Raw genomic sequence first — 25,110 nt, 5'->3', positions numbered from 1 at the left:
ACTTTGCCACTCTTTGAAATATGGCAACCCTAGTCTAGTGCAACGAGGATACATAATATAGGATGGGGCAATGCAGATAAAGAAATAAGATCTGTGCAGATAAGAACAGGCTCCCTTCATAATGGCTGAGAGTCACAGGGACAGAGAGAAGGTTTAGCACACTCCACTTACTTTTCCCCAGATATGAGAATAGGAAAAAGCTGCACTTTAAGGGATACTCTTGCAGTAAATACAAAGTAACTATATTGTTGTTGTTGTTGTTGTTGTTGTTGTTGTTGTTGTATACCTATCATTTTATAAGTGTTGTGTGAAGTTTAAAAACAAACAAACACAGTACCTGCTTGCAGTCTTTCACTTTAATAGAGACAGTAGAAAAGTGGCAGCTGTGTGTGTGGTGGGAATAGGAAAAGAAGAAAATGTAGGTTCCAGTTGTTGATAATTACATAACTAGCTTTCTACCCTTGACTCTGACTGGTTCATCCCTCACTGATGAAATCCTACATGGTGGCACAATTTGTTTCTCTGTGCACAGAGACACTCTTCCAAAGTATGCAAGCATCAGCTTCACACCCCTGCCACCCACCATAACAATAAGCATTTGGGTAGCAATAATAATAGAGGCAGAGTTCTACACAAAAACAACTGCCCTTTAAATATTGCCTACAGTCTTATAGCAGCAAGAAAAAGAGAGAGAGCATGCAGATCACTTTTAAAGATAAGGAAGTCAAATAACAAAGAAAAATATAAAGAAATACTACACAAGTCCATTTTGGTACGTATTTATCATTGGTGATCATTTTTCTACCACCTATGAAAATCTGGATTGGTCTGAAAGTGTAATCAGATAACAACATTCTGCCACTCTGTGCTGTTTCACTCTATTTCATCTATCCATCTATCTATTTATCACAAATCAAACCAATGTCTGACTTTGCAAGCAGTTACTCATCATTTAACTTCTAGCAAACTGCTAAGTAAAGCATGGGCGGCTACCTCTTCTACTAGCCTTTCAAAGAATGCACATGCATCAGGTTTTTCCAGTTTTGGAGAATCACAGCTGTTTCTCAATTTACAATTAATTATTACTATCCTACATAGGTCTTGAAGAAATAGTATTGTATTTCAAGGAAGGCTTTTTAAAAAGGTACTATGGACATTATTTTAATCTATAGGCACTTTTAAAAAAACACACCCAATTAATTTCCACTCACTGATCTCACTTTTAATAGAAAAGATGGGACAATTGTTTAGAGGGGTAAAATGCAAACTGTGTTACCTAAATTGTTAAGAGAACAAGTTAGAATCATAATCAAAAGTGGGAGAGAGAGAAATTTGTCTTTAATCTGAATTCCTTGAAGGCACTTTTGAAAACTCTGGTGTTGTTTGTACTCACTTCAGGAGGTGAAGAATGTGTGAGTTGCAAGGACAATATCTGTTTGTGAAAATATTGTTATAAGTTATTGTCCAGAATGTTTCAGATTGTGTTGTTAAAATAGGTTATCCTCTTTTAGAAGGTGATTCTTTAGTTGAGATATCTAAATGTAATATGTGCATAATTATATACTATGCACAAAACACACCCTTAAATTCAGGTTCACAGCCTGAGGGTGCTGCTTGGTTGAACTTTCCTGCTGGATCTGGCTGGATACTCAATTAACTTCAGTAGATTACGGTGCCTTTTATCAGCTTTGGCTGGTGCACCAATTGCATCCCTTCTTCTTTGAAAGATGGCCTGGCCAGGGAGTTCTAAATACTAATACTAATAATAATTTTATTATTATTTAAACCCTGCCCATCTGGCTGGGTTTCCCCAGCCACCCTGGCAACATCTAAGCTCGATTTCTGTAACATTTTGGTCTTGAGGCTGCCCTTGAAGTTTAGTTGTAGAAACTGCCGTTGCTTCAAAATGTGGCGGCCATGGTGTTGTCTGAAACTGGCTGCCAAAAACATTGTAAGGACAGGACTGAAATAGTTTTATTGACTACCAGTTTGCTTCTGGGCTCAATTCAAGTTGCTAGTCTTGACCTTTAAAGCCCTAAATGCTGTGGGCCCGGCGTATCTGAAGGACAGCCTCTTGCAAGTGGATGGCTCACTTGTTAAAAACTTTATGGAAGGCCCTTCTCTAGTTGCCATGGCTTCTAAGGCTAGGCTGCTACCAGAAAGAGGCCTTGTCAGTGGTAGCACCAAAACTGCCAAACTAATTCCTAACATATGTTCGCCTGGTACCTTTGTTACTATCTTTAACCTGCCAGGCAAAGGCTACCTTGCGCTCTTGAGCTTTCAGTAGCATCTGTTTGGTTTGTTTTTAAACTATTTGCATCTCTCCTTTTTAGTGGGAACTGGCTGCTTTTCTATATCTGCTGTTTCTTGTTACTCTGTGGAATTTTGCTATTGTTTTTCCTATTTATTTATTCAAATACATTGTACTCAGAATAGACCCACTGAAATTGATGAACATGATTAAGCTAGGTGCATTGATTGCAAAGGTTCTACTCTGAGTAACCACAGTTTTAACTGCTGTGAGATTTCACAGTGATAAGATAGGTTATAAATCCTGAAAATGAGACATTGTAAAACTCAGTGAAGGTTTAATCGATATGTTTAATGTATATCATCTTGATATCATCTCGACAGGTTGTCTAATAGCTACGTCCGGTAAATAAAGTTTCATAGTTGTTATTGCTTGATGGTAGACATAATTTTATTTCTGATATTTGTAAGCCATTTGGAGCCCTTTTGGGGCTGAACAATGGTATATATATGTTTTAAACAATTACTAACAGAGAAGATAAATACAGCTATAGAAAAACCCAGGAACATATAAAGACAGCTGCACTTTATCGCTTCTATGTTAAGTGAGCTAACATATCCCTTTCAGATGCCTGAGTGTAAAAGGGCATATGGAACAGGGACTTTTTAGTGGTGGCTCCCTTAAATACCATTTTAAAAAAACATGGCCTTTGGGAAGAAGAAGAAGAGTTTGGATTTGACATCCCACTTTATCACTACCCGAAGGAGTCTCAAAGCAGCTAACATTCTCCTTTCCCTTCCTCCCCCACAACAAACACTCTGTGAGGTGAATGGCGCTGAGAGACTTCAAAGAAGTGTGACTAGCCCAAGGTAATCTAGGTTACAGGATGCAGGTAGGCTATTTTGTTGATAAACTCTCAGGTCCAGGATTTCTAGGTCTGTGTCTGAGCATGTTTGGGTTTTTTTGTCCCACAGCTTTCCCCAGGAAACCCTGCTGTTTACTGCTGAATGGGGGGGGGGAGAGACAGGGACTGGGTTTTCCATGGATTGCCATTTGTTCTGATTCAGTGGTAAACTATGGGTTTTCCCAGGGAAAGTAGCGGGACAAAAGAAATCCCAGCTCAGACACAGATCTAGAAAACCTGGACCTGTGTCTAGAATGTGTAGCACAAAAGGAAGTGTGGATGAAGCCTCAGTTTTGTTCTGTTACAAAACAAGATCTCAGCCCAGAGGACTATGAGCATACATAGTTCCCAATGATAGTTATGGTATAGCAGTTTCTGTCAGCTCAGAGGAAACATTCACTTCCAGGCCATAGATCTGTTTTGCTGGATCAGGATTTGCTAAATCCGATTACATAATTTTGGTATATATTCAAATATGTTGTAATATTTATATATGTATTCATAAGAAGGAAACAAATTTTCAACCTAGGAAATATTATATATAATATGAACTATTCAGTAAAGCCAAAATGAACTAAACTGATTAGAAGTAGCTGAATCTATGGTATATTTTTAATTCTTCCCAGATTTCTAAGTAAAATTATGAAGTCTTTAACTGAAGCCCTTTAATTTATATCTAACATATTTATCTCCCAGCATATAAGCACTGTGAATGGTGCAATGTATAGAAATAACTATGTCAGTATCCTATTATAATACATGTCTATGCTAAATAAGGACAAATGATTAGGGTTTTTTTAAGGCATTCTGACTTTTTTTAAGGCATTCTGACTTTTAAGTTCACTTTGGGGGACCAACTTCTTCTTCTTAATTCATTAAATTTGTATATTTTCCAACATTTTCTAACAGTCTGCACATCAAATCTTTGAAATGGATTTTGCACCATAAATATTTCCTAATGAAGGCTTTTAAAAGACAGAAACAGCATTCTTGCACTAGGCGACTTCAGGTGTCAATTGCAGCTCATCAGCAAGATCACCAGAGGCACTATTCTAAACATATCTATTATTTAACACATTGCCATATTGGTCAAGGTCAGATGTCAGAGGTAAGTACCGGTATGTCCCACATCCTTTCAGTCCTGCTTTTACACAGGCAATCCTATGCTTGCCTTCTCAGAAGTACCGTAAATCCCTCAGTGAGGCTTACTTCCTGGAAGGCATGAATAGGACTGCAGCCTTAGTGTAGGAAAAGGTCTTAGAGGACACTGGTGACACGCTTTTGTGATGCCATGATACGTAATTGTATAAAATGACTCACATCAAAGTTACCTGTTTAGGAAAAAATATAATTGACAGGCAAAGTCTCCTCTAACACAGTTGCGTTTCTGAACGTTAATGCTTACAGCTAAAGCCAGAGTCCTCAATGTATTTTTCCTTTCCTCTGTCAATTTGCAGGACAGAACAGAGAGGGACAAAAAAGGGTGTTATTTATTCATTAATTGGTCAGGAGGAGTCATTCATTGTCAAATGTGTTATACATCTGCATGGAATTTATACTTGGCAATTGTTCCCAGGGCTGTGCTCATTCCAATCAAGGGCATGCAGGGTTATCAGGCAGAACTGTGAGAGCTTAGGAAATAAATCTGCAGGAAGCAACTGAGATACTCAGTGTTGCTGTCAGGCAGAGTTGCAAAGTGATGAAAGAATGAAAAAACACCACAGCATGGCATCAACAATTGCTTCTTTAATAAAGAGACCGAGTTAACATTATACAAATGGGCTAATACGTTTTCTGTTAAAATGACTCTCCACTTCCTATTCATAATTTTTATAAATGAGAATTACCTAATTGATTTGTACATTTAACACCATTTGTTCAAAAATCAAACTACTATTTACTGTGGCTTATAATCATGTTTGATTAGCTCTTATACTCAAAGGACCTCAGTCATGTTTGATTAGCTTGTACAATCATAGGATTTTGATGTTAAAACACACTGCAACAGAAATCAGTGTGATGTCACAGATAATCCTCTTAGGTCATCATACAGCTTAACACATAATGCTGAAAAAGATGGCAATGCATCGACTTCTAGTTCAAAAATCTCTCATTAATTTCTTCCAACAAACAGTAGCTACTGAAATGATAGAATGGGGTGATAGTCAATGTTAGTCGTACTCAGAGTAGATACAATGAATTAATGAACTTAAATAATTTCAATGACTTTAGTCAGAAATCACCTGTGTGTTTTTGATGACTCTTCTGTGTTCGAAGAGCATGAACATGCACTTAAAGTTCACTCCTTTATAATACTGGAAAATTACATATACTATAGTTTTCATGTAACTTCATTATTCTATCAATCAATCATTCATCATACACATTTCCCATATGAAACATATGTTTGGATTTCCTGAATGAATTATGTAATTCTACTCCATACAGAAAAAGGTGGCATTTTAAGGAGGGTATTTAATTTTCCTACACATCATCCTGAATTTTGTAAGCTAATTTAAAAATGATCAGTTAGAAGTATAAAATCACATTGCCTAGATGAAAAAACAGCTAATAAAACAAACTGAGCTGATTTGCACTTACGGTAGTTTTGTTGCAGGCGAATCAAGTGGAAAATGAGCAATTTTTAAATAGATCCCTCTAGGGCCAATGGCCTAGAATCTTATGGAAATTAAAATTTGTAACTACAGTAAAATACTTTTGTAGCAAGCAGTGTTAAGTACCAAAATGTCTCCTTGTGATTCTTAGACTGAGTCTCAAATCATTGAACTCAATTCAGAATGTTCCTTTATAACCTTTACATCAAAAGGGTATTAGATTACCTAATATTACTGAGGATTATAAACCTGGACCCAGAGCACTATCAGACAGTACTTCATTAATATTTTTGCATTCTTTTAAAAAATATATCTTGTTACCAACCAAAAACATTGTTTAATACTCTGCATAATATAAAAACTCAATGCACCTTACCGCTAGTTTAATTGACTGCGCTGGATAAAAGCCTATGTGAAGTGTTATCTCCATTTCTCTTTCGTATAATAAAAGCCATAGTCAAAACAGTGCTTATTATAACTATACCAATGAGAGCGTTCATATTAAAGTAGTGACCAAGCAAGCCTTGAAGCAAGATAATTACTGAACAATGATATTTTGTAATTTAAATTAAATTATTACAAAAAATAGAATGATCACAAGAGACCTACCGCTCTTCCTTCTCTCTCTCTCTCTCTCTCTCTCTCTCTCTCTCTCTCTCTCTCTCTCTCTGTAGGCCCATATAAACATGAAACCCTAATGCCATCATGACATTTGTCATGAATGTTTAAAACTATGACAAACTAGACTCAATAATTCATCCAATTTGAATCACAGGAGGCTCAAAACCTTCTGTGAGGTACAGTTATGACCTTACCAAACAACCTCACATCCACAAAATTAATAAAAACCTTCCGTGATCCAAAATTGTAGCTATATCTATTTTCTCCCTTCCCTCTAGCACTTCTTACCTTTTTGTTGTTCTCTTTAATATCTTGAGGATTCAGAGATTTGTAGTCGCTGAGGGGGGAAATGGCACAGTAGGTATGTAAAGTACTTGATAAAAGCAGCAGTTTTAAAACAAACCACTATCTTAAAAAAAGAATTCAACATAAAACAGCATCAAACAGTAACTAGCAATTTCACTGCAAACCAATCAGCAAAACTAATAGTGTGGAAAATTAAAAGAATAAATACATAAATATAAATATAGAGATTGCATGTTTCATTGCCTGAAGCTTTCCATCTAAAAAGAGAAGTTAAGGCAGAGACTTGAGGCTAGCTTTGACAACCAAATATTCTATGAGGTAATCCTTCGTTGTCAGTACAATAAAGCTACAGGCTTATTTGTCTCATCTCATTTCAACACCAACACAATTTTCATAATAATCTTCAAGTCAGTTCTTTGTATAAGATTAGAAAGAAAAACATCCACACCAAAATCAAGTGAAAGAGAAATAGGAACGGTTTTGGGGAAAGTGTCAGAAACGCCATAAGGTATGGACAATTGTACATTTCTGCTGCACCCTGCAGGATAGCATTTTTAAAAAACTGAAATAGAAATGAAACAGAGACATAATCCAGGAAATTACAGTTGCATTTATTTTTGCTATGTTGATTTCACCACAGTAAGAAAAAACTTCAAACACAAAGACAAAATGCTTCTACTTACATTAGGTCAGGCCTAAAGTGGTGTAATATTGCACAAAAGGATAATCCATTTCGCCAGGATGTAGTGAAATTGGTGATTTTCACTCCCCTATAGTTTTTTGTAACTTCTTTGCACCAAGCAAGCAGTGACTGACTAGCATTTGTCTTCCTCCCCAAAACAGGACTTGCTTTTGGGCTTGGCTGAAAAAAGCAGGAAAAACGCTAACATTATATAATGTAATGGAAAATGAGAAATCATTAATTGACCTGCCTAGACAATCTGCATCCTTTGATGTCAGTTTAGGTCCTTCAAAGCTGTCAGTTTACAATCATTGTAACTTGGAAAAAAGACACAAATCTCAAGTCATCATTTACAGACTTAGCCTTTGGCATTCGTCTCTGAAGGATGTGCTATACAGGATTCGAACCTTACAAAAAAGTACAGGCCAACTATACTGAGAGAAATACTACCGTCAAGTGCTTAAAGACTTAAGGCACATTGTTGCATAGTATGTAGTTATGTCACGCATTCTTACAGAAGATATTCAAAATTCAGTCTTGTAAAAACATCCTCATAAAGACATTTCACATTTAATGAAGACAGTCAGCACTTCGATTATCCAAAAGCAAAACATATTAGAGTCAAAGTTGACCACAAGTTGAGATTTCCTGAGATTTCTGGAATAAAACATCAAATTCAGACTGTGAGTTGCTGTATGATGGCAAATATTTATAGGGACTTAAAGTGGAATATGTTAGTAAACAATTTTATTTTAAGACATTGGCATGTATTCCTTCAGTTTTCTGTATCTGAAAGGCAATTCCCCCCCAAGCTTTCACATAAAATATTTGTCAGTTTTTTTAAAAAAGCTTTAAAATATTTCTTATCCACATTTAAATGTGCAGGACTGTTCAACTGGAATATATATGCAAACCTCTCAAGAACTAGTTTGACAAAAGGAAGGCATTCGTTCATGAACCTTAATGTGATCATTTAGCTTGGGGGGAGGTGTGTGTGTGGAATTCTGTAAGATAGATTCATACGATCTGAAGAGAAACCATAGTATTCCATAAGTGTAATAAGTGTACAGCAAGAATGCCAAGTACACAAGAGTTGTCAAATTCAGAGGTTAACAAAAGTTGTTAGTACTTCTCAATAGCACACATTTACAAAGAAATCATCCTAACCAGCATGCCTAACTTTGAAAGACCAACGATGCCCTCCCTTGACTAAAGCATGCCAGTGCTAAGCAATTAAAACTGTCAACTGTCAACTGATTTATGCTTTTAGTGCTCATGGGGGAAAGCTGCTTACAGTCATTGTAACAGAAATACCACAAAGGTAATTTATCATTTTTATTGACTGTTAGACTAATAAGCTGTGATTAAATAAACAAATTCACAGATAAGCAGAATGATATTATCTAATTCATATACCCTTCAGCAGCACAGACATACAATGCCAAATAACTTGGAAAAAATGGTATGTTGTCACTGCTTGGATCTATGCCTACAGTAGTGATAAGTGCAAGTAACAGGTAAAACTGAAAGAAGAGTAAAAAGGTTTCTCTGGTGACAGACAAACTGTAGATTAAAAACATTTGCAAACATTCACAAGCAAGTAAAGAGCAATGGAAAGTGTTAATGCCAGAAATACTTTAGGTGAAATCCAACATAGCGCTAAGGGAAAGTTCCTTCAATGCAAGAGTTTCTGCATACACAACAAAACACTGCCCCTCTTTCCTCCTCCTGCACACCCCTTCAATCTAGGGGTTCCCCCAACCCTCTGGGTAAAGGTAAAGGACCTCTGGATGGTTAAGTCCAGTCAAAGGCGACTATGGGGTTGTAGCGCTCATCTTGCTTTCAGGTCGAGGGAGCCGGCGTTTGTCCACAGACAGTTTTCCAGGTCATATGGCCAGCATGACTAAACCGCATCTGGCGCAACAAGACACCGTAATGGAAACCAGAGAGCATTGAAATGCCATTTACCTTCCCATCACAGCGGTACCTATTTATCTACTCGCGCTGGTATGCTTTCAAACTGCTAGGTTGACAGGAGCTGGGACAGAGCAATGGGAGCTCACCCAGTCACGGGGATTTGAACTGCCGACCTTCTGATCGGCAAACCCAAGAGGCTCAGTGGTTTAGACCACAGCGCCACCTGCGTCCCTAGAGCAGATTTGGGGAGGGTGTGGAGCATGCACAGGGGGAGGAGAGTGGGGCAAGTCCCATTGTGCAAGTAGAAATCTTTGTGCTAACGGAATAGATTACTTGAATACCACCCAGAATCTATTACATTTTTATCTCCACTTGCCCTTCAAAATCTTAAGATGGTGTACATACCCCCCACCATAGCTGTCAACTTTCAGATTTGAAAATAAGGGATCAGCAGCCTCACCTGTCCCGGGGACAGTCTACAGTATATCTAACAATCCAGAATAGCAGCAGGAAACGGCGCTGGAATAAGGGAGTTTCCCGCAAAAAAAGGGAGGGTTGACAGCTATTCCCCCACCCTTCTCTATCTTCAAAAGATCACTGTGAAAAAGGTTGGGCTATGAGCAAATGACTGACCCAATGCCACCCAGAACTTTTTGAAGCTGAGCAGGGATTCTGAACCAGTAGAGTCCAGGTCAAAATTTAATATAAATATTTAATATATTTAATATACATATAAAAATTTAATATAAATATGAAGCACACTAGCCAATGAAACACACTTTTGGTCACAGCCCAACCAGAGATTCAAGTAAAGTAAACCTTATACAAACTGATGAGATCAGCAGTTCGCTTCTAAACATACTGTATAAATCCCATTGATTACAATACAATGGCCATGTGATGGATTAGACTGAGGTGTAAATAACCTTGAATTAAAAAGATCTTGCCCAACTGAAGTATGGATTTGCTGGTCAATTTTATGAAGACTATATATGGATGAAAAGCTGTAATTATTGATGCAGTATAAATATCAAAACCACTGTGTGGATTTTCACTTTTCCCTAATTCTGTTCTGTGCTGTTGTTCCCAGGTGTTGATTCATTATTGTGATTCCAGTTTAGTCAAATGGATGATCCCACACAATTAGGGAATGTAATGATATTTCATCTGGCACGATATCACACAATTGAAAAACAAAGCAAAAACACACACAATCATATTTGGCTATGCGATATCACTGGAGGCAAGTGAGGGCAATTAAAATGAGAATGTAAAGTTTTTCCACTCCTGAACATGCTTGCAAAAATTGCACAAGAAACCCAGCCAACAGTGCACATCCCTCTGGAATGTATAGCAGAAAGGCTATACATACTATAAGAAAGGTTAGCATAGAGGTAGAAAATATTTTTTCTCTTGAAACCTGCATTCCCTTGAGGGCAATCTACAAGCCAGTGGTGGAACCACTAATTTTTAGGAAATTTTAGACACTGGATTTAATCGTAGTATGTATTACTTCAACAGTGATACATGTCCCTCAGTTCAATGCTTTACAACTGCCACACTCCTGATTTGTGAGTTGGAAACCCTCAACATCTATTTAAAACTAGCTGACCCGGCCACACGTTGCTGTGGTTCTTTCCTGTGATCCCTCCCCCCTGTCACGATCCATGACGTATCCTGCCCCTCCTCCCTCCACCCCGGCTCATCCCTGTGTTTCCGTAGGATACCCTTCCCTCTGTTGTCCCTGGGGAGTGTTGGCCCCTCCCCCCTGTATCTCTATACCTTGGCCCCCACCCTCGAAAAGGAACTGTTAGGTTCTGGGTTCTATTTCCCAGCATGCATTTTTGTCTGAACCCTCTGTTGTTCCTGGGGAGTGTTGGCCCCTACCCCTGGCATCTTCCTACATTGGCCCCCATCCTTGGAGAAGGAGCTGTCAGTATCTGGGTTCCATTTCCCAGTATTTACTTTTGTCTGAGCCCTCTGTTGTCCCCTCCCCCCTGTATCTCCATACATTGGCCCCTGAACACGCATCGTGAACATTTCTATATATTTAGATTAAGGATCGGGGGTGATGATGTGCCCTGGGACCCAGAGAACTACTTAAAGAATCCCACCCGGGGGTGGGGGGTGGGGTCAAATAGCGAAGCCCCATAGCAACAGACAGGCCCAGACAGAAGGAGGTGGGTCATATGGGACACTGAGGTCCAGCACCGAGGGCCTTCTGGCAGTTCCCTCGTTGCGAGAAGCCAAGTTGCAGGGAACTAGGCAGAGGGCCTTCTCGGTGGTGGCGCCTGCCCTGTGGAAGGCCCTCCCAACAGATGTCAAAAAGGAAAACAACTACCAGACTTTTAGAAGACATCTGAAGGCAGCCCTGTTCAGGGAGGCTTTTAATGTTTAATAGATTATTGTGTTTTATCTTTCTGTTGGAAGCCGCCCAGAGTGGCTGGGGAGACCTGGCCAGATGGGCGGGGTATAAATAATAAATTATTATTATTATTATTATTGGCGCGGGCCTCCGAATCTAAAGGGGGCCTCAGTCAGCATATTCACAATCAGTAAAATTAAAAAAGTAACAAAAGGGTTAAAAGCAGGGCCACATTATCTACCTGGCCCGGGCCCTGTAAGGGCCTGGCAACAGAAGGCGCATTCTGAAGCACCTGAGTTGTTCAGCTCCATAAAAAAAACCCAGGAAGTAGCAAGGGGAAGGTAGGGGATTGTAAATGGGGTGGGGTGTGTGTACTGCAAATATCTGAGGACTTAAACTGGGGAGAGAAAGTGAATGGTTGTTTTTTAAAAAAAGACACAGAGGCTTACAATCAGTTGTTTCTCCTAAAATAAGACATACCCATAAAATAAGACATATTTATTTTTGTCTTGTGGATTTTTGGGGGGTAGTGGTGCTAAATTGTAAAGTAAAAACCCCTTGCCGGGCCCCCAAGTGCGTTGCTGTGGGTTATCTACCCCCCACCCTACGTCAGCCCATGACCTATTTGGGCTCCCCCTCCCCCCACCTCCCACCCAGGGCTCCATTTGGGATAGTATTTAAAGGGCTGTAGAGCTGAGGCCTAGTCTGTAAAATGGAGCCTTGGCCTCCTGTTTTACAGGATCTTGTGGCAGAGGTGGGGTTTGTGGGTGTGGTGCGTTGTTGTGGCTAAATCCTGTGACTGGCCCCATGTGTCCCGATCCTTGAGCTATTCAGTTTGTCCCTGCCCCCCCCCCCCATGACCGGTGTATCTCATGACGTTTTGAAGGATGGTATTTATTTTTGTCTTGTGGATTTTTTTGGGGGGTAGTGTTGCTAAATGGTAAAGTAAAACCCCCTTGCCGTGCAGGGGCCTACATAAATTAAAGGCCGTGCTGCGTTCTGTGCCACCCCCCCGGGCAGGCCCCGACCTCCACTTGGCAATGTTGGTTTTTTGGTGGGTTTTTTTGGGGGGGGAGTAGTGTTGCTAAATGGTAAAGTAAAAACCCCTTGTCGTGCTATTATTTTCTGCCTTATGCACATCATTACAGTATTTTGCTTTGTATCTGGTGACCAATACCAATTATTGGCTGTTCATATTGTTTCATGTTATTCTTAATATTATTCTAAGGTTGGGGGGAGAGAATAGACTTGCAACACTACAACCACAGAGGGGACAGCTGGGCAAATCTCAACACCTGTTTATTGGCTTGAGAAAATGTGGACCATTCATTTAATGGAGGGAGTCAATTAACTTGCAGGACTTGGCTGTTGCAAAGAGCAGCTGAATTACTCTGAATTTTTCTCTCCCCTGGTGGGGGCCTCTAACCAGCTTAGTTCTCTAAGGCTCAGGGCAAGTGTACCCGGCTGCCCCCCTTGCACAGGCCTGCTTTCAGGTACTGGCCCATGGCCGGGTCTTTTTGTGGATTTCTCTCCCTGGAGAGGTACATCTGTTTGTTTCATATTAACTTTCAGAAGAATCTTTAAAATATTCCTGTTTCCCCATGCATTTGATGGCTGAAAGACTGTGGACTGTATTCTAAGGATATCATTCAACTGGTACAAACATTTCTGGTTGCCCAATGGCACAATCTCCCCTTTGTAAATGTTACTTTATGAACATATAGTGCGTTATGTATAATTTTGAGTTACAGGTAGGTAGCCGTGTTGGTCTGCCGTAGTTGAAACAAAATAAAAAAAATCCTTCCAGTAGCACCTTAGAGACCAACTAAGTTTGTCATTGGTATGAGCTTTCATTGGTATGAGCTCTTCATATCTGAAGAAGCTCATACCAATGACAAACTTAGTTGGTTTCTAAGGTGCTACTGGAAGGATTTTTATTATTATTTTTAACTTGGTTTGGATTATAAACAACTGATTTTTTAAAAAAGTTTTTGTTTCAGATGGAGCTACAAGCTGCTGAACTGTAAGAAACCTAGCGTCTCTTTGGTTTTGCTAGTTTATAAGGAGCAAGCAAAAACATTAAAAACAGAACCCATCAATGTTACAGTGAAACGAATTAACAAATCTTCTCTAGTCCTCCACAGCGTGAAGCTGACGTAAAATGAGCTGAGAAAAAGAGGGGAGGGGAACAAAATTCAACACTACTTGAAATTTATATAGCCCCCTTTTCTTCAAATTTGCCATCTTATTTATCATGGACTTCTAAAGGGACTGAAGGTTTGGCCCGAATGAAACAACCTTGTACGTTTTGTCAGTTTTTGTCAGTTTGTTTTTTAATTTGGTGTATTTCCAAACAGACCAGTTTCACATAGCATGCAGAAGGTTGGGGAATTTAAAGCAGGTAAGAAGATAAGTCTGTTGTATAAAGGCCTTGCAACCATGTTTCAGGAGGAATAGGCTATGCAAAATCCACACACCAGCTTCTCTGGACAATTGAGGGGGCGCAACACAATGTCCTGACGTCACATGTGGAGCCCTCTGAATATTGAAGGGACTGGCCCCCTAAAGAAAAAAAGATGGGGGGGGGGAGTGCCTTGTCCCTCAGGATCCAGCGCCCTGGGCAGAATCCCAGACTGCATTCTATGACTGAAGACCTGAAGATGTTCTGTACTCTGCAACATTTGAAAATACCATTGCAACATCACACCCTTAATATGCTGCTTGTTTTGTAATACAATCAAATGTAGAAGTGGTGCTATTATCACCTACATTTCTGCCCTTGAACTTTGGATTCAATGGATTTGTTGAATTGGATGGCAACAAAATTATGTTGTTCTTTATTTCCCCCCACTTCCAGTCCTTTGAAACCTAGTCAAGGGGATAGAAAGAGGAAGAGGAAGTCCACAAGGCTCCATCTTCCTATCTTTTGACAATGAGGGACAAATGCATTTTGCTCTTGCATTTGTGTTTAAGAGTTGTACTCTTAGTGTGCAACTCAGTATTTGCTTGTCTGCAGTGTACTGACATTGTAATGATCTCAGACTTTGTACAGTATGAAATCATTACATAAACATCTACTTGTTACACAGTTTTATAAATCATTTGGGGGGAGTAGGTATATGAACACCTTGACTTAAACATTTTTTTCATTATTCTAAATGAAAATAATTCATTCTAAAAAAATTCAGGAAGGAAGCTTTTAAAAGAAAAAAAACCCCATCCCTTTAAATTTTTTCCAGGCCTTTATATCTCGAGCACTTAAATGTGTTTTTTTTCATGATGTCCACAATGAATTATGCATCCATTTCTACTCATGTAGATTCTGTTCATAAGTTATAGCGAGCGGGCAAGGGGAGGGCCGACTACATGATCCTTTATTCACATCAAATGTATTACATCTCTACAGCAAGTAATGTCTAGACAGTCCTAAATCACCCTGCTGAGAGTCTGAGGGCCTTGCTCCTGCTTCTCTTCACCAGGCCTGGGGTGGGGCTTGTTGCATTCTTTTAAATAGTTTTTCAATTGTGTTTTTCAATTTCAATTTTAAAAATTGTTTTAAAGGGTTTTTAACTGTGTTTTTTTTGGGGGGGGGGTATGTATTTTGTGTTTTTATATTGTAGTTTTAACTTGTGAACCACCCCAAGATCTGCGGGTATGGGGCAGTATATAAATTTAATTAATAAATACTACTACTACTACTACTAAATTCTTCAGTGATAAGAGTCAGGAAGACTAACATAATAACCAGGTTAATCAACAAATGGGGAAATTGTATATTATATGTGCTGCTAGCCCCCAATACCCTGACACAGAAATATGGGAAACATCTGGTATCTTGACACAGACTTGAATGAGATAAAAGAATGAGAATGAGTTAGTGGGAGGAGAATGTGAATGACGAATGACGAAAATTAGAAGTTAAATGAATGAGAGAGAAAAAGAGTCTGTCTGATTTTCTTCCTGTTACTCAAACCAAGAGTAAGTTGGAAGGGTGTCTCCTTCACTGTTTTCACAACACAGCTACTGCTGTCTCAGGGACAACTCATCCAAAATTGAAAGAATAGGGAAATGACTGATATGAAGAGCAGAATATTTGCACATTTTGGTTAAATGGCTTGGTGCCAGACTTAGAATGTTTAGGCCAGTGTCACTGGCATGTTGCTAGATGCATGTCAGAACAAATCAAATGAATGTGTTCCTTTGCAATTTACAATTATTTGTATCTCAACAAATTTAATGAGCAAAACCATATTTACTCAAATCTAATGCTCACCTTTTTTGGCCAAATTGCATTGCAAAAAATTAAGGTGCACATTAGATTTGATGGCACATTTACATTCACCAGCAAAAACTTTCTTTGGTTTCTAGATTCTGAAAATTGAAGTGCACATTAGATTTGATGGTGCATTAAACTCAAGTAAATACAGTATTATCAAAAAATGAATTATGAAAAACGAGAAAGCAGCTGATCCAAAAGTTCAACTGTATATAAGATGTTAACGCAGGTCTTCTTTTGAAAAATGCCCCAATGAGTAGTGATTCTTCCCTATTCTAATTAAAGTTTCTATTTCTAAAGTTTCTAAAAATAGTTCCTGATATTCAGCATAACTATAACAGCAGCTCCGTGTGTGTGTCTGTTTTATTTTTAAAAAAACCTAGATTGTTACTTTATTTTTTGCATTTAAGTGTCATTGTTAATGTAAATGCTTATGTAATTCTACTTTTGCATAAGATGACATTTTGCTTATGTTAATCCTTAAGCATCACAATACTAAAATGAATCAATAATTAGGTGCAACATTGGGGTGAAATATCTCTTGCTTCCCATTTTTCGGTGGTTGGAAGATTGCTTAATGCTAGCAGTCTATGGATGGGCAGCTTTCTACAGGCGGCAACAGGATGGAAATTCTGGCAAAGCAGAAATTGGCAAAGCCAAGAAAGATTTAAAATTTAATGCATGCTATGCACTGAAAGAAAATCATATGAAAACCATAAACATAGATGGTATTTAACCCTGAGCAGATTAGCTAAGATGTACAAATCTGAATTTGATGTGTGTTGGAAATGCAAAAGTAGAAGGAATACTTTTTAATACATGGTGGGCATGCAAAATAGTTAAAGAGTATTGGGAAATGTTGATTAAAGAAATGTTGTTGTTTAGTCGTGTCCGACTCTTTGTGACCCCATGGACCAGAGCATGCCAGGCACTCCCTTCTTCCACTGCCTCCCGCAGTTTGGTCAGACTCATGTTCGTAGCTTCGAGAACACTGTCCAACCATTTTGTCCTCTGTCGTCCCCTTCTCCTAGCGCCCTCAATCTTTCCCAACATCAGGGTGTTTTCCAGGGAGTCTTCTCTTCTCATGAGGTGGCCAAAGTATTGTATTTTTTAAAAAAAGAAATGTATTTTTTTATTTTAAAAATTCCCACAAAATCAGAACATTCCTTTTGGGAATGGTGCAGACGGAGGTATCCAGGTGTCAGAAAAGAAATATTCCTATATGCAGCTATTCTTCTTGCTCTCTTATTCTGCTGGTTAGACATGCTAACACATTCTATCATTTTAAGTTGCCATTCCTCCTTCTTAGGGACCTCTTTCACCCACCCTTTTTGGGCTAACAAAATCCAAGCTGCTGTAGCTGCATATATGAGTTTATTGTCATAATAAAAATTTGGGTAGCAGATCCTGTATTAATTTATGAAGCCTGGTCCTCATGATTATACAACCCATGCCCTTTATATTTGAAGTGACTATCTGTGCTCAGATACCTAGATTACTTTCTTTCCTGTTACTTAATTCCTGTTACTTTTTTAGTGATGTATGTGCTCATATATTGTATGTTCTTCCTGTCTAAAATGCATTCAATGCCTCCAGACAAGCTTCCCATTATAAACCTGATTTTATTGACTTACTATTCCATTTCTAAACCACCTTTTGTCCAAGGTGTTGTAAATGGGTTTCCTCCGAGGGCACCCAGTGAGTCTCATGGCCGATCTGGGAATCTGAAGCCTGGTCTCCTAGCTCCTGATCCAACGCTCTAACCACCACATCACATTCAAAAACTGCCTCTACATTTCTACAAGTCTACAATAGTGTCCTCAATTGCATACTGCTATTCTTTAATGCTGTGTAAATGGTGTGTCTGTTTAGCTTGGAAACAAACAACTTGTTACCAGGAGGTAGTAGGTGGCAATGTAAGCTTAATCACAAAGCTTGATATTTCAACACTACACTGCAAAACAAAACTGGCTGAAGATTCACACCAAAGCACAAGATGCCTTATCTCCTCGGAACTACAAGGAACTGTGCCTAGCCAACTCCATGAGAGAGTGACCTCAACTCAGAATAACTTTCCCAATCTCCGTGTTCCGGGATCGCCATGTACTAATTACTTTGTGGTATTTTTAAAAAAGGGTGAAAGGAGGCTGCCACTGAGCAACTGATCCCTTGATAGCTTGCAATGTGTGTGTGCATGTGTGGAGGGGGAGGCAGGCAGGGAATCTGGGCAGAACACAGAATTCTTGGGGGTGTGTGTCAAAAACTTTGCATTCATATGGAGCATCTTTCTCATCACTCTGAACTCTTAGACGGGCCATCTAGCAGTCAGAGCATCTATTCTGTACTGCAGCACACACACAGAGAAAAAAATGTCTGCATGTGATATATGACAGCTCTTTGATTTTCTGAGCTATGTTCACAGTTCTACCTATTCCTGAATATAAGAGCTTTGTTAGGACTTTTTTGAGGTTGGTCTTTGTGCACAGATTGGTGAACAAACCATTCAGATAACAGATTAAAGCAAGAGGGTTGCACAGACTCCTTTTGCCCAAGCAGTTATTGTTGCAGTGATGTGAGGAATGCTACAAACACGGCTGCTGACATGGGTGCAGTGAATGCAATTAGAGCTACTTATTTCCTTTTTTTTAAAAAAAATACATCTTTATTCTGCCCTTCCTCCAAGGACCTCAGAGCCCTGCACTTGGTTCCCTCCCCAAATTCTATCCTCACAAGAATATGTGAGGCAGGTTCAGCTGAGAGATAGTGACTGGCGAAGGCCACCCAACTAACTAACTAATCCTAATCTAATGATACACCACACCAGCTCTCCTAAATGAGTTGCCAATAAAAGCTATAGATTTATATACAGATACAAAAACTTGAGTATTTGTGGTTTTTAAATATAAAAAATGTTTCACTACTTCTACTACTTATTTGCCCCAGAATCCTGAATGAGATGAACCAAATTTAAGGTCCAACTTTATTAATTTGTGTAAACATCCACAATGAACCTAACTGCTTAACAGCCAACAACTCAGTCAGTGTGGGCACATTGCTAAGGGAGAACTAAGAAACAACTTATCCTGCTGTTAGGCTCGCTCAGGTAACTCTATCTCCAGCACAAAGCATTTAGAGCAGGAAAAGACCCTGCTCCTTGTTTTCCACTACCCACACACCTGGGTTTACTGGGGAATATCTCAGGCAGGCAGTGAGCCTTGAGTATTAGTGAGGCCAACAGGGCCAAAGGGTGGTCCCTGTCCCAGATCCAAGCTTGTAAACTATAAAAGATTGATTAATATAAGTCAACCTTCACCATTTTGATGCATTGGGATATTAACCAGTGAGCGTGAGCATGCCAGATGTGACCAAATCATGCAAATAAAAAATGATGAATTACCCCTTGCAAGTTACTCCCACAGCAATAGGAGGCAAGCAAGATTCATCTACCCAGGCCAATTCCTATACTTTTGGCCTCTGAAGGTGACCAGCTAATCCCGCACTGTGCATATAGGAGGGTGGGCTTCTGCTGTAAAGTGCATGTGAGTATGCAGTGCCACCCTAAATAAGACACTTGCTGCCCATTTGCTCTTCCACATTAGACCATATAGCTGAAACCATTCCATGCCTTGTGCTCCATTCCCCCAAGGTGGCAGAAGCAAAGCAGCACTAGTGTGGTGCACAGAGGGAAAGGTGCTGTTTTCCCATTGCAATTCTGAAATTTAATTCAACTAATAACTATCTGTTGAGCCAACAGTTAATGTCCCCCTGCAAACACACACAGGCATACTCCCAAACACTACATATGCATTCTTCTATCTAAACTGGCTACATGCCCAGTTTAAGAGGCCTCACACACTTTCTCTAGGAACTGCAACATTTCCTACATTTATTTGTGATTAAGCTTGTTGCCTGGATTTGCAAAAATACACACATCTCCTCATAAATAAAAGATCATAGGTCTACAGTAATTTTCTAGTTTCTATACTGCTGTATCTGCGTCCTTAGAAAACACACATAGTTATTCAGATTCGAAACATGCTGCATAAAAATCACCTCACTAATTTCAGTTGAATAATCTTCCAAGAGTGAGCTTTGGGTACCTTTTATTATGATTAAAATTGGATGCAATTGCAGTTTAGCCTGGCGTGCTCTGGTCCATGGTGTCACAAAGAGTCAGAAACGACTAAACAACAACAACAAAAACTTGTACACCAAAAGCTCTTTAACAAAATCTTGGGACCATTACTAATCAAGAAATCAACTTCTAAGAAATCAGAGCAATTCTCTACTTAGAATAAAACAGGGGGAATGCTCTGTAGCTGTGTGGTTGTAATGTAGCAGTAATCTAAACAGTTTACTTTTTAAAAAGTTTTATTTTAAAAAGAAATCTATCAAAAAACCCATAAATCAAACAGCTAAACTTTAATGCCACATGTTAGCTTATTAGCTATCTCACAATGGTTAAAAACTGTCAAAACATTTTACAGCTCAATTATAATTACTAGTCAAGTCTAAGCATGTAGTGTGTGGGTGTTAACCACATCACAAGTGATGCAAATGCAAAACTCAGCAGTCACAGTGACTTTGCCCTACACTGTTTCAATCAGCATATATACAGATATTGAATCAAGATGTGAGATGTGTACTTGAATAAGTTTATGATCAATTAAGTTTTTATTTTGGTATGAGCTTTCGTGTGCATGCACACTTCTTCAGATACTTCTTCAGATACAGGTATCTGAAGGATACAGGTATTTCGTGCATGCACACGAAAGCTCATACCAAAATAAAAACTTAGTTGGTCTTTAAGGTGCTACTGAAGGAATTTTTTTATTTTGCTTCGACTCAGACCAACACGGCTACCTACCTGTAACTAAGTTTATGATCGTGAACATAAACTTGGTGTTTCTTAATCCAGATTTGATCTAATGTATTTTGCTTAATTGTGATCAGTCAGCTCTTTTTAAACTGTAAGTTCCAGTATAATAAAAAAAGCTTTACTTCTAGATGAGTACATACACTTAGATGCTTTATTAGATAAACAAAAATGTTGGGATGGGTTTTTAATAAGTAACAAGGGAGCAACTCTGTATCTATATATTTACTATGTAAGAGGTCACATGCCATTAAATATTTAAAAACAATTGTGGCCTTTATTGCCTTAGAGCAGGCACTCCCAAACTCGGCCCTCCAGATGTTTTTGAACTACAATTCCCATCTTCCCTGACTACTGGTCCTGTTAGCTAGGGATCATGGGAGTTGTAGGCCAAAACATCTGGAGGGCCGCAGTTTGGGGATAACTGCCTTAGAGCAGCCTTCTCCAGTTTGGTGCCTGACTGGCTGGGGCTGAAGGGTGTTGCAGTTTACCATATTGGGAAAGACTGCACTGGCTGCCAATTAGTTTCTGGGACCAATTCAAAGTGCTGGTTTTGACCTATAAAGCCTTAAATGGCTCAGAACTGCAATACCTCAAGGACTGACCCATACCCTGCAATCATCATCTGAGACTCTTTGTGCACCTCCTCCACAGGAGGTCCAGAGGGTGGCAACACCAGAGTGGGCCTTTTCTGCAGTGGCTCCCTGTTTGTGGGATGCTCTCTCCAGGGAGGCTGGCCTGGCACATTTGTATATCTTCAAGTGCCAGACAAAAACATTCCTCTTCTCCCAGGTCTTTGGCCAATCAAACAATCTACGGCCTTTTAAACTGTGTGTGGATGTACTGTTTTTCTTTGTTACTGTGTTATGTATTTTTGTGTTTTTATATTGTAAACCACCCTGTGATCCTCAGATGAAGAGTGGGATGGAAATTTAATAAATTAAAAATAAAAATAAAAGCATGGGATATGTGTGTGAACCTGTTTCCTTCCTAACGTAAATAAATAAAGCAGATAAAAATCAAGGCTGTTGTTTTGTGCACACAACTTTTTGGATACACAGAGAGTTGACTGTTCACTGAAGGAAGAAGGGAATCTGGGGGCTGTGGGTATGCCATGTGTGCATCAAAACACCTGTTAAGCTCATTAAGGAAAACCAGCACAGCTGGTTTTTAGAATTTAGTGCCAGACATTCATTTAATTTGTGCAGTAAAAGTTTAAAAGATATTCTAAGGCTGCAATACCTGTACTCGGTTACCAAGCAGACATGTGCAAGTGCATGGCTAATAATAGTTGAAGTATGACAGTAAATTGTGCAAAACTGCTGCATTTTAATAAAACTGGTACAGTTTTTGAAACAGGGCTTCAACACTTGTTGTAGTCAAGTCAGTCAATAATCTGTGAGTTCATATACACCAGGCATAGGCAACCTTGGCTCTCCAGATGTTTTGGAACTACACCTCCCATGATCCCTAGCTAACAGGGCCAGTGGTCAGGGATCATGGGAATTGTAGTTCCAAAACATCTGGAGAGCCAAGGTTGCCTGTGCCTGATATACGCTATGTGATGAGTTGTGAAAAGTTCTGCACACAGAAAATATGTTTTTGTTTCTTTTTCTTTCTCTATAAGGTTGCTGCTGGGCTCAAGATCCTGCCTTTCAGTTCCAGTGAAAGGCTCCATAAAGCCCTTATTGCACTTATGCCCAAATCGAGTAATGAAACTTCAAATATTTGTCAAAAATAAATCCACAGGACAAACGACTACCCTTGGGCTTCCTCAAAAGTTAGTCAACTGCTTACTTGGAAGTATGTTCACTATGTCCCCAAGTAAACATGCACATGATTGCAGCCTAGATTCTAGCCAAAATGCATGTCCATACAATGAGACCTGTGACAGGGATAATATTTAAGCAACCATGACATGGTATGTGGCCATTAGCATCTACTCTCATGGCTACATGATTTCCTGGCTCTGAGGCAGGCAGTTGATGCAGGTTGGAGAAATGTTGTATCTACATTAAATTTAAGCTGAGCAAGACATCATGGACACACCATATATAAAAGAACATATTTGTAACATAGGGTTCATCCAGATTGGCTTTTGTGCTGTGTTTCTAGGCCAGGGGTCCCCAGACTTACCGGCGTTTGGGCCGGTTCCCACCACGCCGATCGCGCGGCGGGCCGGAGGACGGGGGAGTGCGCGCCTGTGCGGGCGGGGGAGTGCGCGCCCGTGCGCATGCGCATGGGCGCTTACTGGCGCGGCAGCGCGCTTCCAGGGTGGAAAAAGCGCCGACAATCCGTTGTGCGCATGCGTATGGGCCTCCCCCGACCCGGAAGTGCACCAGAAATGACCTCTTCCGGGTCGGGAGAGGCCCATACGCATGCGCACAAAGGATTTTCGGCGCTTTTTTCCCAACCTGGAAGAGCGCTGCCGCGCTGCGCACCGTAAGAGCGGGCGGCGGGGGTCGTCGCGGGCCGGATTGGCAGGCCAATTGGGCCGCATCCGGCCCGTAGTCTGGGGACCCCTGTTCTAGGCAGAGATAAAGATTTCAAATATCTGTCTGAGTGTTTGTTTTGAAATCCAGATAGTTGTTTTTTACTTCTTAAAAAAATGCAGTTTGATATTGGTTAGGAAAATGTGAAAAAAGCCTGATGGACAGCTTAAGAAAGGTTGAGGCTGGTGTGTGGGAGTACACTTCATTGATTTCCATGCCATTGTTTTGGTTCCCATGAGACTTAATATCAATGAAGCGTGGATAGGATTGGAGTCTTAGAGTCAAAACCTAAGTAAACCCTATTTACTTCAATGGGTCTTACCTTCAAATACTTTGAAGTTATATTCTCTAATGCACCACTTATAACGCAAGATTATACATGTTCCTCTAAGTTAAACAGGACAAGTGCAGCCGTAGGCAGTTAATATATTAAGGTCAGAATCTTATGCACACTTATCTGGGAGTTAGGCCAGAGCAAGCATCTATAAGAGTGCACTTACTTAGAAGTAAAAGTGACTATAATACAAAACATCAGAAAACTAATTGAAAAATGGAAACAATTTGCTAAATATTCTAACAAACGTATATGAACTCATTTTTTATGAATGAAAGCTTATTATAATTAAAAGAATAAAAGAATAGCATAAAATAAATTTTATCTGCATGCAAAGGAACAACTTTCAGTATCAGAAATAGTCTAAAGTGTCTTACATGCAAATAATGTTACATTAATGTATCGAAAGTATCATGAAATAAACTCTTACTATGATTAAACAAAAAAATAAAAAACCCACCCTAGGTATTTCTCAGGTGCAAGGTAAATCCCTTCTCCCACTTTGTCTTAAGAGGCATATTCAGGAAAAATCCCTGTGATTGGTTCTTGTAATTTTCCAAAATATTTAATTAACAAAACCCCTTTTTCAAATTATAAAAAGAGTGATCTCTGTCTCCTATTGTTTATTATAAAGGTTAACACAAATCTATAAGTCACATGACATATTAATGCAATTTTAAAAAGGAAACCATTGCTAATTAAAGTCATTCCCAAAACATAGCATTCAGATCTCTCTACCTGGTATATTTCAGGCTTTATTTATTTTCTCATGTACTTCCTCAGAAAAACTTATTCTCTTTAAGAAAAAAAATGTCACCCACATAAGGACGCTTTCGGCAACTGTGCATCAAGAATCCTCCCACGTTCAACGTCGGCTACATCTGTTGCTCTTTCCCATTGTTGAAAATTCCATCCTTAATCCTATTTGACTTTATTCATGCAAAGGTCATCCTGAATTCAACAAATGGAGGAGCGATAGCAAGCCACTGTTGAACATGGGCAAAATAATTCTGTTGTAGAACATGCAGCTAGCTAACATGCTGGAATTATCTCACGACAATTTGGTTTTATTATGCTGGCTTGCCAACCCTCAAAACTGAACTGCTGAAGAATACAGGAAGATTTTCTGTCTGGCATTACACACAAATAAATAATACTCCTTCTAAAACACTGATTAATTTTTTAGTTTTCATTGCAAGATTTTTCCTTCCCACCCCCACCCCCCAAGAAAGACTGTGTTACCAATGACTACTGGTAACTGCACAAAAAAAAGAAAGAAGGCTATTAAGATTAGAGACGATTAACTATTTTACTTGGATTTCAATTACAGATCAGGCCCAACTCCCTTGCTTGCCACTTCCCACTACGCATATGTAACTAGTTAATCATACTTTTTTAAAAAAATGACAATCCGAAACCTACCCCCAAGTCTTGGTTAATTCATTATTACAGTGAGTCATTCAGAAAACAG

At 39.3% G+C, this 25,110-nt stretch overlaps 1 protein-coding gene across 6 annotated transcripts in view; it reads right to left on the bottom strand.

Moving 5' to 3' along the window:
- Positions 1-25,110, bottom strand: part of EHBP1 (EH domain binding protein 1) — a 281,357-nt gene that overhangs the window by 105,928 nt on the left and 150,319 nt on the right. For all 6 annotated transcript variants that reach the window (XM_035110447.2, XM_060272318.1, XM_060272319.1 and 3 more), the window contains 2 exons: positions 7,381-7,559; positions 6,680-6,728 (listed from right to left, as the gene is read on the bottom strand). In XM_035110447.2, the coding sequence (XP_034966338.2) occupies positions 6,680-6,728; positions 7,381-7,559 (228 nt within the window). The remainder of the gene's footprint in view (positions 1-6,679; positions 6,729-7,380; positions 7,560-25,110) is intronic.

Source organism: Zootoca vivipara, chromosome 3 (assembly GCF_963506605.1).
Source record: "Zootoca vivipara chromosome 3, rZooViv1.1, whole genome shotgun sequence".
NCBI classification, from domain to species: domain Eukaryota; kingdom Metazoa; phylum Chordata; class Lepidosauria; order Squamata; family Lacertidae; genus Zootoca; species Zootoca vivipara.
Note: the sequence above shows the minus strand (reverse complement) of the source record. Positions and strands in the feature narration are given on the sequence as shown.